The sequence below is a fragment of the Empidonax traillii genome, unplaced genomic scaffold (assembly GCF_003031625.1).
Source record: "Empidonax traillii isolate 1590-97213 ecotype Southwest subspecies unplaced genomic scaffold, ASM303162v1 scaffold434:size946695, whole genome shotgun sequence".
Taxonomy (NCBI): Eukaryota; Metazoa; Chordata; class Aves; order Passeriformes; family Tyrannidae; genus Empidonax; species Empidonax traillii.
Genome location: NW_020955627.1, coordinates 113,006 through 131,865, shown reverse-complemented (window position 1 = coordinate 131,865; position 18,860 = coordinate 113,006). Strand labels below are relative to the sequence as shown.

At 46.9% G+C, this 18,860-nt stretch overlaps 1 protein-coding gene across 7 annotated transcripts in view; it reads left to right on the top strand.

The window, feature by feature from the left end:
- The window catches only part of IQSEC3 (IQ motif and Sec7 domain 3), a 107,945-nt gene extending 91,990 nt beyond the window's left edge, over positions 1-15,955 (top strand). For 2 of the 7 annotated variants that reach the window (XM_027894607.1, XM_027894612.1), the window contains exons 8-14: positions 1,334-1,473; positions 2,302-2,427; positions 3,559-3,658; positions 5,719-5,880; positions 6,643-6,735; positions 7,382-7,425; positions 9,629-15,955. In XM_027894607.1, the coding sequence (XP_027750408.1) occupies positions 1,334-1,473; positions 2,302-2,427; positions 3,559-3,658; positions 5,719-5,880; positions 6,643-6,735; positions 7,382-7,425; positions 9,629-10,066 (1,103 nt within the window). In that variant the 3' untranslated portion in view covers positions 10,067-15,955. Of the gene's footprint in view, positions 1-1,333; positions 1,474-2,301; positions 2,428-3,558; positions 3,659-5,718; positions 5,881-6,642; positions 6,736-7,381; positions 7,426-7,508; positions 7,589-9,628 lie in introns of all 7 variants that reach the window. The other 5 variants (XM_027894610.1, XM_027894608.1, XM_027894611.1 and 2 more) reach the window with 5 other exon arrangements.
- The last annotated feature ends 2,905 nt before the right edge of the window (positions 15,956-18,860 follow it).

Sequence of the window (18,860 nt, the reverse complement as noted above, 5' to 3'; positions counted from 1 at the left end):
ACATTTCTCTTACTGCACATCTGCAATTCAGATGAAGCTCTCTCTTAGTTTTTCCAGTGTAAACTTGTGTATTTTTTTTGAAGATTCTGTACTTCTGTGGGTTCCTTTGACTTGTTTCTTTGTCCTGATTGCTGTTCAGAAAGTGTTGTCTCAGCCTCCCACACCTTCCACAATTTGCCATCTGCTTCAGACTGGCATAATATGACACTGAGGTCCCTTTTCAAGTTAATTCTAGAGATACTGAATGGGGATGCTACCTGCCGTCATTACCTTTAGTATTACAGCTGAAAGCACTAACTCAAAAGGGATTTTTTTTTTTTTTGATTTTTAACTTACTCTTTAGAGTTGCTTGAAAATCTGCCAGTTAACATCACAATGAATTAAGCCAGCATGAGGGTCCCTCACCTCCAGTGTGTAACTACCACAATTCACTCACTCGAGCGAGTGAATGTCACCCCATTACAGATAAGGGGAGACAGTTCATTCCAGACTCACCTGCAGGCCAATGCCCAGGTCATTACCTTCATCAGCCTGTGTTTGAACAAAGGCAGAGTGTTCAGGATGAATTTGCAAGGATGTGGATGAGGGAGCCAGGAGATGAAAATGCCTCTCCATTCATCAGCAGTTCCTCACCTGCATCACTCAGGGTAGTTCTTCTCAGGCCAGGTTACTGGAGGGAAAGCAGAGAAAATCAATATAGAATGAGTGAAGGAATTCATTTTGGAGAAAGGACTGGCAGTTCGATTTGCAGTGTTTGGCTCAGGGAAGGGTAAAAGAAAATTTTTTCTGACAGGCTCTGAAGGGTCAGACAGCAAAATTTGGAGAACAACCCAAGGAGATGTAAAAGAGGAAAGGGGCAGGATCAAGGCAGAGATATCACAGAGAGAATAGCAGGAAAGTATTGCTCCTAGGAGACAGCACAGAAGGAAAATGGTGGAGGTCACCAAGCAGACAAGGAGAGCTGATGCTTGCATTGGCAGGAAGAGCTGCTGAATCCCATCATAGGTCTTCTCCACATCTAGCACTTCTGATGATATGAAATCAATGCAGGGGTTGCTGCTGAATGGTCCAAGATATATCAATGTGAAATTGTGGCTATAAAACCTTAGGGAACACCTGGAAAGGAGCCACCATGCAGAGCAATGGAAAAATGAAATCTTCTGCATCGGTCTTAGAGGTGTCAGTCTCTCCTGCTGGTGCATTAGATGCGTTAGATCAAGAAATAAGACAGCTTAAAGTGAAGTATTGCTCTTCTCCTATAGCCTTCCCAGCACTGCACAGTGCAGAGGTAGGAGTGGTTTGCCAGGAATCATACATTATCTGTGTTTGGCAGGGGTGGACGACGGTGCAGACATCCCACGGGACCTAGTGGTGGGAATCTATGAGAGGATCCAGCAGAAGGAGCTAAAGTCTAATGAGGACCATGTGACTTATGTCACCAAAGTGGAGAAGTCCATAGTTGGAATGAAAACGGTGAGCACCCTTAACCCTGCTGGCACAAAACCCTGTCCCCTTCCTCCCTCAGTGCCCTCTTTTCTGTGTTTTTCCTCTAGGCCCTTCCTCCTCCTATGTAATACTTTCCTTGTTGAATTTACTCCTTTTTTTCCCAACACTTTTCTCACTGCCATATCTCATTTTCTCCTAATTTTGGAGGATCTCCTTAGCCAGAATTTACAGTATCTAGGGCAGTAATTGTTTGCCCAAGAATTTTACTGCAGGTCCTGCCTGCCAGTGCACCACTCATAGCTCTGCAGTATTTCAAACTTTCAGACCTCCTAAGGGTGTAGGAATTGGAAGGCAAAGTGATAGAAAATAATTTTAGCCAATCTGTCTCTAATGAGTTCCCTAAAGATTGCTGGGGTTAGGAGATTCCCAAATGCATAGAAAGCTTCTTTAGCAGTAACCAATCTGCAATGCAAAACCACATGTACTGTTTACCCCAAAGGAGCAGAATAATTTCTCAAAGCCAGGAAACCTGCAGATGTCCAGCAGGGTCACAGAGAATAAGCAGTCACACAGGGATTAGAAGGTAGAGGTGTATAAAGGCAGAGGGTGTGATCCAGAGGGTTGCCTGTAGCCTGCCCCCTGATTTATCTGGATCACAAAGGCACAGCTCTCTCTGCTACTGCACCAGCAGGAAAAGTGACCGTGAGCAGTGATGGTGAGGATTCGATTTGAGTGGGCAAAGCGGGTAGAATTGGCTTGAGCTATTGTCACTGGGCAGGGTTGTACAGGCTGAGGGTGGGAGAGAAACCAGTGGCACCTCCTTCAGTCTCTGTATCCCTTGTGGGTTCCCTGCAGGTTCTCTCTGTGCCCCATCGCCGGCTGGTCTGCTGCAGCCGCTTGTACGAAGTGACCGACGTGAACAAAGTGCAGAAGCAGGCAGCTCACCAAAGGGAAGTTTTCCTCTTCAATGACCTGCTGGTGGTGAGTGTGCTCTGACAATGAGGCGCTGCAGTAATAAAACTCTCCCTGATATCTGTACAGAAATCTAAAACCAATCCACAACATACATTTCCCCCCGTTTCCTAAGGACAGACCATCTCCTGGTTCATCAATATTGTAAGACATAGATCTGGCTCCTTCACTGTTAAAAACCTACTAAATATAAAACTAACCCTTGAGTTCACTAACCCTTAACTCCACTAACAAACTGTCACATCCCGGAGCCATCCAAGCAGTGTCATTGCTCTCTCTCATGCCTTTGCCAGCAGGGAAGTAGGTTCATTTCATGAAAGCGATGTTCATTTCTTTGTCTGTTTGTACTACAGTAGACAGAGCCCTCTCATGCACTTCAAATCTTTCCTGCCAGACGCTTTAAAACCACTGCCTTATAAAATGGAAAAGGTTGTAACAGACTATATAGTACTTACCAGACCCCCAAATGTGTAGAGTGTCCTGCCCCAGCAACCTTGAAATGAGTTCAGGCAGGTACAGAAGAGCACAGGTACACTGAGACTGGGAGGAGGATGAAGAAAATCCTGCTGAACTTAATGGCAAAATGAAACTGTGTTTTTTGCAAATGTAAGGCTAAAAACAAACCCTTTCGAAGAAGCAGAGGACAAGAGATATTTACCACTATTCCCCTGCATCCATTTGTACAGTTGTGAATCTGGGGAGAGGGTCTGTTCCTTGCTATCCCTTTTACTCCAAGGATCTATAAGAACTACTGCTGGGGAACAAAGGCAGCGCAGCATTCAGTTATGTTCTTTTTCCCAGCTCTAAGATATTTATGACAGGCTTTCCTTTGCCTTTTTATCTGACCCTTGGTGTAGAGAATTACCCTTGCAAAGTCAGAAATGTGGTAATCAAAAAGCCAGGACCCCTGGGAGACAGAGAGCTGCTTGGGCCCCAGGATGATGCCTATAGAATTTCAGAAGTGTTGTTACAAGTACAGCATACCAGGCAGCTTTCTGGGCAAAGAACCTATCACTCACCAAGCTCCCATCTACACTTAACATAGCTTGCTAAAAGCTTTTTTGCTTTGAGCAGTTTGCGCTGTTCTTGCCTCACTGCTACCCAGGACCCTGCCCAGTGATGCATCTCTCCCTCCAACAGATCCTCAAGCTTTGCCCGAAGAAGAAAAGCTCCTCAACGTACACATTTTGCAAGTCAGTCGGCCTGCTAGGGATGCAGTTCCATCTCTTTGAGAATGAATGTAAGTCCATTGCTCCTTGATTGCTTGGAGGGGTTTGCCTGGGAAAGGGAGGAGGAGGGAGGGGGCTGTGCCACCCAGGGTGAGTTGGCGTCAAGACAGAGATTCTATCATAGTTAAAAGTGGAGGGGAGAAAATCGAGGCTTGGTGTTGAGGAGATCATTGCTTAGGGACAGTGTGATGAGAAGCTCCTGGTACCTCTCCTAGGTCTGAGCACCTGCAGAGGGGACTCACTGAGGGCTCTGGTTTGTCATGGTGTCAGGGAGAACACTAGTGGTGAGGAATAAGGGAATCAGTCCCCATATACACCCTACTGAGCTCTCAGGAGCCAACTGTAGGTGGAGAATCCTGTTGAAAAAACTGCTGCTGCCAGCTTTAGCTCCTGTCCCCTCAAGGCCGAAGTCAAAACTCCCACCACTACCTTTGATGTTGGTAGAGGCTCAGGTGCTGCCGTTGCCTCGGTGCACAGTGCCACACTGTGCAGTGCTGAAAGCTTCCCAAGACAGAAGAAGAGCCCTTGGAACAGCACCCACCAAAGCATGGCGAGGGGCCAACCTTAGTCAGCCTGACCTTGATGGTCTGGGAATAGAGTCATGATGTGTCATGATTGAGGCTGGTTGTGCCGTGGAGGAATTCCAGACACAGGCAGGCTTCCTGCTGGCGCAGGCAGAGGGGCAGCACCGCAGTCCAAGGTAAGTATGGCTGATGCCCACTGGGGTTTCATGAGCACATGCAGAACACGCTGCAAGAAAGGCAGACTGTGGCTATACTAAGTTTTTTACATCCCTCCTCTACTCTGCTGGCAGCGTGAGTCACTCCCTCAGCACCCTACCCTCTGCAACACGCAGAAGCTCTCACATCCTTGTATGAGCAAAAGGGTCACTCATAACTGAGCATCCCCAGGAGGCACCATAAGAGCTGGAATCAGCTTTCAGGGCTGGCATGACTATCCTGGTAGTGCCCAGAGATCTTCTGGCAAAGGCATCCTATTGTGTATTCCCTGCAGAGACAGAAAAGCAGATGTCCTGAAGAGCTTGTGATCTGAACAAGATGAGAGAGACACGGGGTGGGGAAAGGGGGCCTGGCACACAAACAGGGGGAGCTGAGGGCTGGCAGCAAATAAAAGGTTAGTCCTTTGTCATGTTTGGTAAAGGCTGATATGGGAAGGCTCATATACAAGACTGCCAGTGGAAGGCAGGCAGATATAGGAGCAGTAGAGGAGAAGTGAAAGCAAGACAAGGGAAAAGACAAATTAAATTTAGAGAAATTTGAAAGGAAGGAGAACAGCGAATGAAACCACTGGCCATTGAGCAAAAAGTAGAGGAAGTCTAGTCAAAAGTATGTCAAGTTCTCTGTACACTCTTACTCTTCTGCTTGTGTTGGCTGAATTTCCAGTCACCAGGTGCACCCAACCTGATCTTTAAAACAAGGAATTTTGCTGTGATATTTTCAGTCTCTGGGCATGTCTTTTCATTTACATTCCTGTGTATTTTGCCTGTGGGGAGTACTAAGTGGAGACCTACAAGCCCACATCTTTCTCTTTGCCATTCTCCCTGCACAGCACAATGAGCTGTGCCAACACCCCTGCCATGTTCTCTGAAGATCAAAGTAGACTGGGAAGAAGTCTTGCCACTGTGGATGTTAGTGGCTGTTCTGGCTTTGACTCCAGCAGATAACCTCTCCTGATGCATCTCCCACAAGATAAAGGGTTGTTGGCCCCACAAACACCATTTACTCTTCTATGGATTCAGAAAGGCTTTACAGTCCTACCTCTGTGCTCAGATTCCCACCAGCATCACACTAAGTGTAGCTAAGAGTTAGATTTTTCTGGGTTTGGTAGCATTGTGGTGCTGGTGACACTTTCTTTGCTGCTGCAGCTTGACCATTCTGTTCTCTTATAGGGCTGGAATGCTGCAGATTCCCACAGTTTGCAGTGTGACAAACTCTGGGTGTACCCTTTCATGGGACTCATGCTCAAGATTCTTTGTTCTTCAGAGATACCAAAACAGCCAACTACTCCAGCAAGAATGCCCAATGTCTCTTTATTTATATCTCCTTTACAGATTACCCCCATGGCATTACACTGGTGACTCCAGTTTCAGGCTCAGAGAAGAAACAGGTACTACACTTCTGTGCTCTGGGTGCTGAGGAAATGCAGAAGTTTGTAGAAGATCTGAAAGAGTCAATAGCAGAAGTGACAGAACTGGAACAGATACGAATTGAGTGTAAGGGTCTCTAATACAATTCACAATCCAATGCCATCACACTGCATGGGACTACAAGGGAGAAAGGGTAAAGGAAATGAGTCCTTCAGGAACAGCAGGAAAGAGGATGAGTAGCACAAGTCTTAACAGGACTGTTCTTGGGTTCACTAAAAGGACGAAAAAGCAGTCAGACTCCTGGTCAGCAGGAGAAATGGAAGAACTTAACTACTCATGATGTTTGTGGAACAGGGTGTGTGATACAGTGGCCTGGAATAGTGAAGCTTAGACTGTCAGGCTCAGAAGACTCTGTCTCATACGCCTTTGACTGTGAAAATATAATTTGTAGATAGCTGGGACAGGTCTGGTACCCTGCAGAGTTGTCCTTCACTTCAGGAATGTCTAGAGGGCAAGCAGTCTATGTAATTTCATGGCCTGTCTTATACAGATGAGATGTCCATGTAACCTTTAAAGGCTCTTCCATGTCTAAACTGATGAGTCAAAGCAGCTCAGCATCCGTGGTCCCCTCATGTGCAGCACTAACTTATTCTGTATAAATGCAGATCATATATAGAGGGTTGTGTGGAGGTACATATTTCCTCTCCATGTCAAGTTCTCTCTAGTTTATGGGGTTTTTTCTTGGTTGTTCCTCTCTCCCTTCTTGACACTCTCTTGTGATTTTCTTGCATTACTTCTCCTCGTTGACTTCCCATTTTGCTCCTTCAGTATGCTGGTGTCCTTCCCTCCATGCCTCTCCTCACTGATTTCCATACATCTGTCTTTCAGGGGAACTGGAGAAACAGCAAGGGACAAAGACTCTCTCATTAAGGGCCAACGGAGCCCAGATGGAATTGCAGTCTAAACAAGGCTCTCCAACAGGTAAGAGGACACCCAACTTTTCTTGGTCAAGCAGTGCTGCCTTTGCAAGTCTGTTATCATTCATTCCTGTGACCATAACTGCAAAAAGAAGCATTCAGTTTTGTATCCTTTAGCCTTGGGCAAATAGTAGATATATGAGAGCATATGGATTCTTCAGATAACCTAGGAAAAACACTGAAGTCTCATTAACCAGTCTGTAGCTGTAACATCTAAGTAAAGAGGTGTTACTGAGGGAGTATGGGTGACTTCTGAAGAACCTGGCCCACTTTTTCTTCCCTGAACTGGTGAAACACAGTCTCAGTACAATTAGCTTCCTCCAGCATCTTCACTAACACTTTGGACCAGCCTCTTTGTACCAAAGGCTTCGTGTCTGTCCATGCCTAGGCTTGTACACCAGCAAATATCAAATGCAGAGGTGAGTTGCTGCCAACTCACTAGAATGGCACTGAGGCCAGGACCTAAGGACAGGACCCCAAAGAGGTCTCCTCTTACCCCACTAAGCAGCTATCAGGTTGCAAGAGGGTCTGGATTTTTTCTTGTTTGGCCCTGTACCTCTCCCTTTTAACTTTTCAGTCCGCAGTATGAGGGTCATCTCTTGACAAGAGGCACAGACTTAATGAGTGAGATATTTTGTTTTATTTCAAAGGCAAGAAGGATTTGGGGGAGAAGGTCTCGGACAACACAGTGGAGGTAAGTAGAGTGCAGAGTAGCTGAGGTAAGTAATTCCCTCTCACTTCAGCTCTTCTCACATTCTCTGTTGTTTCTTTTCTCAGGTTTTAATCAATGCCTCCCCAGCCAGACTGACAATTTTACCAATTTCCAGAGATACAATTAAAAGTTACTGCTAGGACGGGTAATATAACTTTCAAATCCAAACTAAACTTCAAAGCATTTTCAATCCGTTTTTATAACTGTAACATCCTTCATGGACCAAGCTCCCAAACGCTGTAGACTAACCCACCCCATTGCTTATGGGGAGACTGAGAACCCCACTATAGACTTCCCTGACCTGCTAACTCCATGCAGCATCACATGCAAATTCCCCACAGCCCAGCTTTCCTGCACAGTCTCTGCAGCTCTGTCTCTCCATACCCCCTTGGAGGGGATTAAGCATGGCCTTTCTATATCAGACTTTCCCTAGAGCTTCACCTGCTTAGGTAGGGAGCTTGGCTGTCCTGTGTGCATCTATCTTTGCAGGGATGTAACATGGGTGTTTCTTCACAGACACCCATACTCCCACTGCCTGTGAGGAAACAGGAAAATGCAGTCTTCACACTGAAAATCTTACCTACTACTTCCTACTTTCTCCCTGTCTGGAATATCTCCAGAACTTGCCCTTTTCCAAGGTTGTTCTTTCCTCTCTTGTCAAAATATATTTAATTGAAGAATTCAGCTTCTCTGTGGGGAGTGGGTGCTGCTTCTTTTTCCTGAAGAACACCATATTTCCCTGCAGATACTCCCTTCCTGAGAAAGGTGCCTCTGCCAGCCAGTTTCCTATTTCTGCTGGGAAAAGTGTTTCGTTGTAGAGAATGTGCTAATGTCATTGGCACTTCATGACCCAGCCCTCAGTTTTTCCTATGGGATGTTCCACCTGAATAAATATTGACAAAATATTAAGGCCTGCTGTGCAGTGGGTCAGAGAAACCTCCATGCTTGGCTAGGGACAGGCAGCTCATCCTTGTTCCAGCATGGTGGGAAGCTTGGTCACTCCACAGCCTCTCTGTCCCAGTTGCTGGCGCTGCTGCCCACCATGCCAGATGTCAGGACAACCCCCCGTCCCATCTGCCCATCTGTACCCCTGCCTAGCTGGAAGTGCCATGACAACCTGCAAGCACTTGTTTCCTACCCAGAGTTTGTCACTTGACTGGCATTCTGTTTTGAGCCAGCAACTTTGCTCTGGTTTGGGGTCTCCATCGGTCCATGTCCTTGTCAGGAACTATAACTTCATCCACCCTGTAGGAAGCATCAATTTCCTGCTGCGCTTTCCCTGCTAGGGAGCTCCAGTCCAGACTAGCTCCTCCTTTTCAAACTGGTTTCAATGAGCTCCCTTATTTGACTTTATTATCAGCATCTTGCTGTGAAGACCCTGATGACCTCTTGATTCCCTACTCCCTTCCAGTTGACCAGTAATATTATGCCAGCAGAGGAGCATTTCCATTTCTCTGAGAATATCTAATCTGCTACCATTTCATCATGAATTTCTTTTATCATTGTATGAGCTAGATGGGCATTTTTCTTTCTTTTTTTTTTTTTTTTTTAAATCATTTCCTTTCACTGATGAACCATCAAAGGGATCAGAGGGAGTTGCCTTTTGCTAGACTATGTCAGATTTCTGCATTTTCCTTTGTAAACAGATTAGGCAATCATGTGGTGTACCTTCCTACTCAGAAAGGCAGGGAGCTGGGAAAGGTTTGAGTTTCTCTGTGACTCTCTATCTCAGATTCAGCTGCTGTCATTTTGCTGAAGCGTATAACCTCGATTATCAGAAAACCTCGTTGTCTGGTTCCCCTCTCCTTTTTGTGGGTGGGGACAAAGGCGTGACCTCCGAGGTCTGTTCATTACCATGAGAATTCATGGACGCCTCCACTCCTAGAGTCGATTTGTGTTCCCTATACTGTTTGGATTAATCAAAGTTGCTCGGTATTTGGGAATGCCGGCTCTGCTACCTTTGATGTGATGGAAAGGAAAGGGGCACTTAGGCCTAGATGGGGGCGATGGGGCTATTGAGGGGGGCTGTGCAGCTGGTGGTTGTACCTATTCTGTTTCTTTGAGGTGGGGGGGGAGGGCTGAATGCATGTGAGGCCAACCAGCGGTGGGGATTCAGGGCAGCCAGTAGCAGCAGATGGGAAAAGTCTTGTAACATTTAATGCTTCTTTGGCTGTTTCTAAACTAGGTGTCAATTCACAACAGGCTTCAAACGTACCAGCACAACTCCGCCCTGGGGCCCGAGAGTGGAATGCAGCCCAGCATGCGTCTTAACATGCCACGGGAGCGGCTGGAGACAGCACTGGTGCCCGCGCACCCTGCCTCGGCGGGGACACTTGTACAGTGCCAGCAGATTGTCAAAGTCATTGTCTTGGACAAGCCGTGCCTCGCTCGGATGGAACCGGCCCTCAACCAGACTCTGACACGCTATGTCACCTCCGACTCCTGCACCTCCACCCCCTGGCGTGGTATGGGCAGTGGGCTCCCTGGGACCCCCATGAAGCTGGTCCATCAGCCTCCCCTGCCCCCTCCACCACCTCCCTACAACCACCCCCACCAGTATTGCCCCCCCAGCTCCCTTCTTCAGAGGCGCAGGTACTCCAGTGGCTCACGCAGCCTCGTGTAGCCACACCACCAGCACCAAAACAGCACAGACTTCCCCGCTTCCCTTCCCCACTGCCTCCCAGGGACCCTTTCTGCCTACAGAGATCTAGTTTGTGATTTATTTTTTAGTAAAAGAAGAAGAAAAGAAAAAAAAAAGAGCCAACTGACCTAACTCTTACCCTGTCTCCCCTCAAGATGATGATAATTGTGAGGAGCCATCTCTAGAACCTGCCAACCTACATGCTCACACATCCTCACACCCTGTCAGCCTGGTTGACCTCTGTGCTTGTGCCGTCCCCATGTAGCACTTTGCTGCCCTGTTCCTGAGAGGCTTGATGACCTGCTGCTTTCTAGGCACTGTGTCTTCCATTTCCTACTCCTCGACTTCCTTTCCTGCCTTGCATTTACCTGGCCATAGGTTTGTCCCCATCCTAAAATTTTGCCATCCTTGGAGAGAAATGGACTCATCCGTGCCAAGGACAAACCTTGGGGCACTCCCGGGGGTGGAGTTCTCCCTGCCACCACTGCTGCCGCCTGCTAAGCTGGAGCTGAGAACTTGTACCACTTGCCATGCTTTCTCCTCATCACTCTTCAAGTATAATCTCCTTGCAGTAACCGGCTCCAAGTGAAGGAGTGCACAAGGGAAAGAGAGCTTGAGAGGAGGAGAGACTGTCCTGAGCTGCAGTACAACGCAAAGATGGCTTCACTAAACACCAAAACTTTTTCTGTTGTGATGTTGGATCATTGTACCAGAGACCTCTGCTGAGATCTAGCAGAACTCACCACCTGTAAATACACCTGTATGGTAGCGTATGTATGGCGCATGCTTACTGAAGGAAACACCAAGCAGTTCTGAGGGAGCAGAAGGAAGGGATTCAGTCCAGGGTTCTTCCTGGAATAGATATATACTTTTCCAAAGAGATGGCACCGGGAGGTGCCCTCCCACCTCAACACACACACACAAACACACATGATTGTCTTCTCTAAAACAGACCCACCTCTGCTTTCCTCCTTCTAGCTGTTTTTGTGTTTCCTGCCCACCTGCATTTTTATATTCTGACAGCAAAGCCAAGTGTTATATTGGCCTTCTGGGGTGGATGTTCTTCCCTTCACTTAGGCTCTTCCACCTGTGTTAAAGGGAAGGGGTTTTTGGCAGACCACTCATGTGAGGTCCCATCTGTATCTCTTGCCTGGCTGTACTCTTGCATCCATTAGCCCTTCCTCTAGGAAAGCTGCTCAGATACCAGACTCTAAGGCCTCTTCTCCTCTCTCCCTCTCTGTCCCAGCTTCAAAGTGAGGGGAGGGGCAGATCTCAAGATAGAGATGACAGCTCAGCTCCACTGCTTTGTTGGGGACATTGATGTGAAGGAAGATGGCATTAAAAATGGGCTATGGATGTATTTTTAGAAAAAAAAATCTCTTTGAGCAGGAAGGAGGGGAAGGTATTAATTAGCTTAAAGGCTTTGGTCTCGCTCACTCATTCTATCTCCCTTCGAGGCTTAAGAAGATCAACTTTAGGATTTTAAAATAGGGCAGAATGCCTTTTAGGGGCTTTATTTTTATTCTATTTTATGACGGAAAGACAGAAATGCTCTTCCTTCCCATGCAAGGCTGAGATGTGAGCACTGGCTGCTGCTGATGCAACAGTTGGGTGAGGAATAGCACGAGTTGGCAGCAGTGGTGGGGATATGAAAAATATCAGGGAAAGAGGGACAGTGAAGACAGGTGAAGGAAACTCTTTTTTGCCTTTGGGGTAAAAGCCACATGGAAATTTCCGTAGGGATTATGCAAGTATGCTCAACTCTGGGGTTGTTGCCAGTGAAAAAAACCAGAGTGCATCAGGGTCTGGTTTAGTTCCCCTCTGTGCTCTCTGGAGGCCTGTGTGGTGGTGCTGCCTGTGCTGAAATGTTCAGGTGAGAGAGCTCATATATGTGACCTGGGCTTAAGGCCCAGTGGGGTTATGGAAGTGGACAAGCGCAGGCATGAAGGGTCTCCTTGTGCTTGGCCAGCCCTCTAGGGCAGGAGCCTGCTCACTTCCAGATCCCCTTTTTTCTGAGGTGACCCCAGGACCTTGGTGTGCCAAGGGGTATAGGTTGTTTGCTTGGTTGTCTGGTGGAGAGCACTAGATTGCTGCTTTCATTCCCAATAACAAATGTGCTAACCAGGAGCTGACAAGCAAACCTCAGGGAGGGCTGCAGAAGCAGAAGACAGAGAAGATTGTAAGAAAACCCTGAACAGAATCCCAGCCTCCCTCCAGACCAGAGAAGGTTTCTTCTAGCCAGCCCCTCAGGGCAGTTTGGATACTCCACATTGCAAAGCCAGATAAAGGGAGAGGTCCTCACCCCCAGCCAGGGCTCAGACCCTCACCCTCCAACCAGGTAAGAGGCACATCTGGCCTGATTTGCTGCTGACTCTTGCAGGGTGACACCCTGCCACCTCATGGCAACCAGGATCTCCTCCAAGCTGTCCGTAGCTTCCTGAGAAAGATGTATGGCTTCTGCCATTGTCCAGCCAGTGCAAGTGAGTGTGTCGCTGCTGGTTAATTTTTACTCACTGCTGCAACAGAAAGGGTGGCACTGTCCTCCCTTCCCAACAGTTACTTCACTGTCTGAGAGGAATGGCAGAATTTGTTCAGTTATTTTCCCAGAGCGCAGTGAGTCATCGAAGCTCTGTGTGTGTTAAAATAAATAAAATAGATTTTACTTGACATTTAACACAAAATGACAACAACAAAAAAACCTTAAGGTACCTGAGGAAATAATTTTTTTTAGATAAAATATTTATAACAATGTCTATTAAGTTCCTACAAGAGATGTTTGCTGTTTTAATAATTGGGAGAGCTACAAGAACTTAAAGAAAAAATAAGGAAGCTTCCATGAGACTCCCTTCTTCATGCTGGAGGGAGGGTGGAAGCAAGTTAGTTAACTGAAGTTAACTAACACAGTATTCTCTCAGGGCAAGTTGGATTCGTTTCCCTGACCTTACAAAGGTTACTGCTGGCCTTGAGCTTTGGATAGAGAAGCAAATGTAGATAATCCATGCTGTCCTCTAGCCTGCTGGCTACCACATTTTCTGTTGGACTTGTCTGGAGAGACACAAAACTACTCTATTCCAGGTTGTCATGGAACAGGTTGATCTGAATTTTACTGTGTAGCTGAGCCCTTCGGACTTCACTTCAAAATACAGATTTTTGATTTTTTTCCTTTGAAGGTTGGTCTCGAAGGATGACAAGCACTTTAAAACATATCTGCAACTCATCTGATCTATTGTATTGTCTGCTACCACAGCCCTCCCACACGCCAGCGAGACACAGACTCAGTGTAGCTGAACTGCTGTGAACAGACACCCTTGCAAACAGAAGGGGTGCAGGCTGGAAGGAGTATGTCAGTGACAACTTAATGAAGAAAAAAATGTGTAACACAGCTCACCCAGAGGGATCAGCCCAAAGAAAAATCACCAGCCATTGACAGCAGTTATTCTGATCATGAAGCTAGCACAATCTTTCAGGTGGAAGGGTCAGGCAGGAAACTGCTGCAGAGATTAGCTCAACCCAAATGAATGTCTTTTTGCTGCAAAATTCATGTCCTTTTATATTAAAAAAAGAGAAAGGAGGGAGAGAGAAAAGAGAAACCCAGTGAAAAGTACTCTTCAGTGAGTGTCAGATAGTCAGTGGCCAAATGAGAATGTGGCTTTGCTGGACAGTAGGAGAGAATAAGTTGTTACTGAGGTTTGCAGAGCTGTGTTACACAATCCATCAGCCTCCATCCTAATGTTTCCTCACGCTGGTGCAGGCTCAGTAAAATTAATCTGTTTGCACCAATAGCAAAGGGATGAATCAATAGCAACAGGAGAACCAAGCTTTTCAAACAATTTGGGTTTAATGCAGTGTTTGTCCTCTGCTGTGGTACTTTTTTATGCCATAGTCTGGGGTCCACTGGGGTAGCAACACTCAGTCCTTTCACGAGGCTTTCAAAGCATCCCACTGTTCACGCTTTCTCTCCTTCCTGTGGATGAAAGATTGTCCACAACTAGAATTTCATCAATACTCATACTTCCTCACAAAAAGGTACCACCAGATTTGGAGGTATTTGAGGGCCTACGGGCTGTAAGGGTTTGAGTTTTGTTACATGTTTTTCCGGAGGCTCAACCTGCAACTATATGCACATGTTTGTGAGGTTTCCAAAAAAAATCTGAGCCCTAAATCAAGGATGCTGCTGCTTGGCGGAGTCTCTACTTTGAAATGCAAGTTGCTGAGCAAGCTCCCTCATCTCCCACTCCACCAGTTGCCTCACTGTGCTAGTGTAGCCTCCAGGGACCGCCGGCAGTGTTTCGTGAGCTAGAGCTGTCCTTGTTCTGCCCTCTCTTTTGCAGCCATGCCTGGGACAGCAGCTTTGAAGTTACCCAGCTCTTCAACACTAGTCACCACCCCATCTGAATGTGTCTTTTTAAAATCTAACAACAGAAGTGTTACCTGTGTGTAGGCTTTTGAAAGCACCTGTCTGTCTGTACCTGTCTCCTGTTGTAAATACCACCAAGAAAAGCTTCCTTTGGGAAAAGTGGTGGGGTCACACCTAGCAAAGAGTCCAAATGGCTAATATTTTGTAACAACACGACAAAAATAGATCAGAGGTATTTTATCTGTTCAACTAATAGAGTTTTAGAAATAATATTGAGATATGTCATTCGTGGGCTAATGTCTTCTTTGCCTCAGCCCCCCTCCAGTGTCCCTGGGCTCACCGGTGTGCGCCGGCCCACGGCCATGCACAACAAGGGTGTACTCCTGTGGAGCGCTGGGCATCCTGGTCTCCTGCTGGCCTCAGGGGCAGCCTGTTGCAGCTACTGCTGGTTTTTCATCAAAAGTGCTCAGTGCTCCGAATCTCTGAGGGTCAGATCCAGAGGAAACAAGGACGAAATAAACTTGTTCAAGAGGCAGAAACTTAACGTGAAATTCACCCCTGCAGTGAGGCAGAGAGGAAAACAGTGAGGGCGGGGGGGAAGGCAGAGCCCTTCTGTGCTGCAGATCCTTCCTTCCCATCGTGCTGGATGCTCTCGGCTGTGCGATCTGCACCTCTGGGGAAGGAGGCCCACACACCCTTGCAGGGCTTACGCTGCTGCGGCAGGAGAGCAGCTTCACATGTGCCAGCTGGCCACGCAGAAACCCGTGCTCCCAGAGACAGCAGCACATACTCTGTTAATGCACACACCATCTGTACACATAGGACTCTACGGCGGATAACGTGTGGACACCTCTGCTATCCAAGGAGCAGAGCGTGCTGTGCAAAAATCTGAGGCATGTGCAGCCATGTACTGCCTGAGCAGGACAGTCGTGCTGGCTGCAGTTATCATTGCAGCACATCTCACAGGCTACATAGGTTCAGGCTTGGTTAACTTTTGGATGGGAGACATGTAAGGAAAATGACATTTCCCATGCAAATCAGAGTGACGTGCATATTTACGCAAAGCACTACCGCAAGGTTAATGAAACTGATCTTTGAGAGAGAATCAAACACGTGCACCCAAAGCGAGCTCTCCTCTGCAGTGGGTGGGGGAAGGCAAGATATATCGTTGCATAAAAGAGATGCTGGGATTCAGGTTGCTCTTGCTAAATTGCTCCTCCTTGTCTATAGATTGCAAATTCTTTGCTGGCTTCAAAGAATCCCTTAGACCCCAAGGCCCACCGTGAAACACTTGGGGAGGACAGACATCTCTCTTAGATACAGACAGGGAATTTCCCAGGTATTCAGAGGCTTCCGTTTATGTTTTTGTGTACCACGGATATATTATAAATCAGCCCACCCCAAGAGTAATTTTCTAAGATGTTTTGAAACAGGAGATTGTTGAAGTTTCTGCCTGATGTTTAGATCACACACCTGGCTGTAAAGATGAAAGCAATAAAAACAGATTGTCTATATGTGAAATACTCCTAACTTGCTCCAATGTGCAGATACTATTATTATTCGGAAGATGGCAAGTCTCTCTGGGACTGATTTTTTGTAGACACATACAGGTAGTGCTGATACAAAGGATTACAACAAAAAAGCATACACCACCACTGTCACGTTGCATCTGTAACCTGTTATATCTTATACAGCATCTATTATAGGCAAAAACTTATACATAGTGTGGTCGGAGTTGATCAAAATACATCGCTCTTTTCCACAGAGAATTTTGAGATGCAGTTTTTCTCTGGAACTCTTCAGATGGTTAAGGACATCTCCCAAATGTTTTGCTGTAAGTGGTTTCTACCCACCTCCCGTGGAGCAAAATATGCAGACTTGCCACTGAACTCAGCACCTCAAAACCTGCTGCCTCCTGCTTTGAAGGTGCTGCCCCTTGGGTCAGATACCCATCCCAAAGCCAATGCAAAGAGTGGAGTCCTACAGAGTCACGCTCCACCACTCCCCACAGACTCAGGTTTCCTGTCATCACCAGTTACTGTGGAAGAGGTGCCCCTCTGTAAAGTCACTGCCCAGATCCTAAAACCAGTAACCTATAGCAATGAAATACACCTGCCTGAACTGCTGGAAATAAGCAGTTGCCTCAAGGAAGATGAAGCACGGTTAGCAGCGCTGTGGGATTTAAACAGTTTAGGAGCTCTGTCACACTTGGTGGGTCTTGATGCAACTTTCCTGCAGCTAATTGAGTGCATGTAACTGAGGTTAAAAGCTGGCTGAGGAGATGTGTTTTCTGTCTTATGCTATAAAATCCATAAGCTGGGAATGTTTCAGGCATGTAGGGCAAGATCTTACTCAACACAGCACCCATGCTCCAGCCTTGGGTTCTGACAATGTCTCACAGTCATCAGTTACTTTTTGGAAAACAAGAGTCCTGTCTTTCCAATCCTTCCTCCTTGTGAAGCGTAGAGAGTTCAAAATAATATCAAGTTAAAATAAAAAACGCAAAACACAGGGAATGTATGGGGAGAGAGAAAGATCTTCTTCCACTGGACTGTAGGACTAAGACTGTGGCAGTTAAAACACTTAATGTGATATATGCCTATCCCAGGATTCCATGTATACCTTCCTATTCCCTCCCATTATGAAAGGCTTGGTTTTTCAGTACATTTCAGCTTGTGGATTAATCCCAGCCAGCAACTAAATACCTCACAGCTGCTCACTCTCTTCCCCCACCCCAGCGGAACGGGGATGCGATCAGAAAATGGTAAAACTTGTGGGCTGAGATAAGAACAGTTTAATAACTGAAATAAAGTAAGATAATAATAAGATGAAAGTGATAGAGAGGAATAAACCTCAAGATGAAGAAATGATGCACAATGCAATTGCTCACCACCCACTGACCGATGTGATCAGATTGGCTCCCAGCCACTTTCCTCCAGTTTATATCTTGGGTTTGACGTTCTGCGGTATTGAATATCCCTTTCGCCTGTTCAGATCAGCTGTCCTGGCCATGTTTCCTCCCAGCCCCTTGTGCCTCTCCTCACTGGCAGAGCAAGGGACACTGGAAAGTCCTCAGTTTAGGGTGAGCACTACTCAGTAGCAACTAAAACATCACTGTGTTATTATTTATATCATACATATTATCCTCATCTTAAATCCAAAACACAGTACTGTACCAGCTACTGGGAAGAAAATGGACTTTCTTCAGCCAAAACCAGGACATATCTCAAATGTTCAGAAACTGACTAGCTGATCAAACAGGACCCACAGAGTGCCAGCAACAGAAGAACTTCCCCTAGGATCTGACCTCAGCCTTCAGTCTCAGCTCACAACTTCTAGCATCCCCAGTGAAAAGGACAACCCATTGAACAGGTAAGGACAAGTAGCCAGGAAAGAAATGGACAAGAGAAAAGTGGGAGCCCTTATTAAATAACTTTTTGGAAGATAAAAAGCTGGTCATCTGTCGACTTGCCCTAGTAAGAGGCACTGCTATAATAATTAGCTGAGGGAAAGGCAGTAGAGATTCCAGTGAAAAAAACAGTAATTTGCTAAGATTTTTCACAGGTCTGCCATGAATGCAGTGGGAAGGAGCAGGAGGAAAAAAATGCTGTGGAGGTCATGGTGCTTCTCTGGGGCAGACACTGCCAGCAGTATGGAACAGCCCAAGGGCTGCAGGATGCTTTAGGTTGATGCAATTTGGTACTCAGCATCCCACGAGCAGATGCTTCCACGAGGGACTGGAAGCATCTGATCTCACTCAGATCCCAAGGCTTTGCCCTGCAGAGAAGTCCCCAGAGCTGGAGGGTCATCCTGGTGCTGCCAGGGATGGGGGCAGTGCCCATGGGACTGGGTGCATGTGGCATCCCATGAGGCAGTAGCTGGGATGCCATCAAGGGACTGGGCTGCCACACTGTGGCTGTGCTACCTACCCATCAAATCTCCCATTTAAACAGTTCTCTCTAATGCAGACTCACCTTCCACCCCCAAAGGAAGTGTTCACTCTTCCTTTCCAAAGCTCAAAACTCCTGGAAACCCCTCAAAATCCATCAGTGCTGCCTGATGGATGCACCTGCCCACTGGTGCCAAGGCAGGTGACCAGGTGTGGGATACCCCCAGTACACTGAGCTTGTAGAGCCTCCTGGACGCACACACACGCTCCCTGCGGAAGTGTCACTCCTGCAGTCACTCCCGGAGCCCAGAAAGCACCACTGAGCCTTGTCTATCACTGCCCAAGCACCAGCGGTGACTGGAGCTGTGACAGCTGCCCTGTGACCACCTCCCCCAGGAGCATCACACTGAAGTTCCCCTCACAGAGCTGAAAAGCCGCTTAAAAATAACAATCTTAGATTATAATTCGTAATCCCTTCATTTGCAGAAAATGCAGAGAGGGGACAGAGATACCGGCTCTCTTTCTCTTCC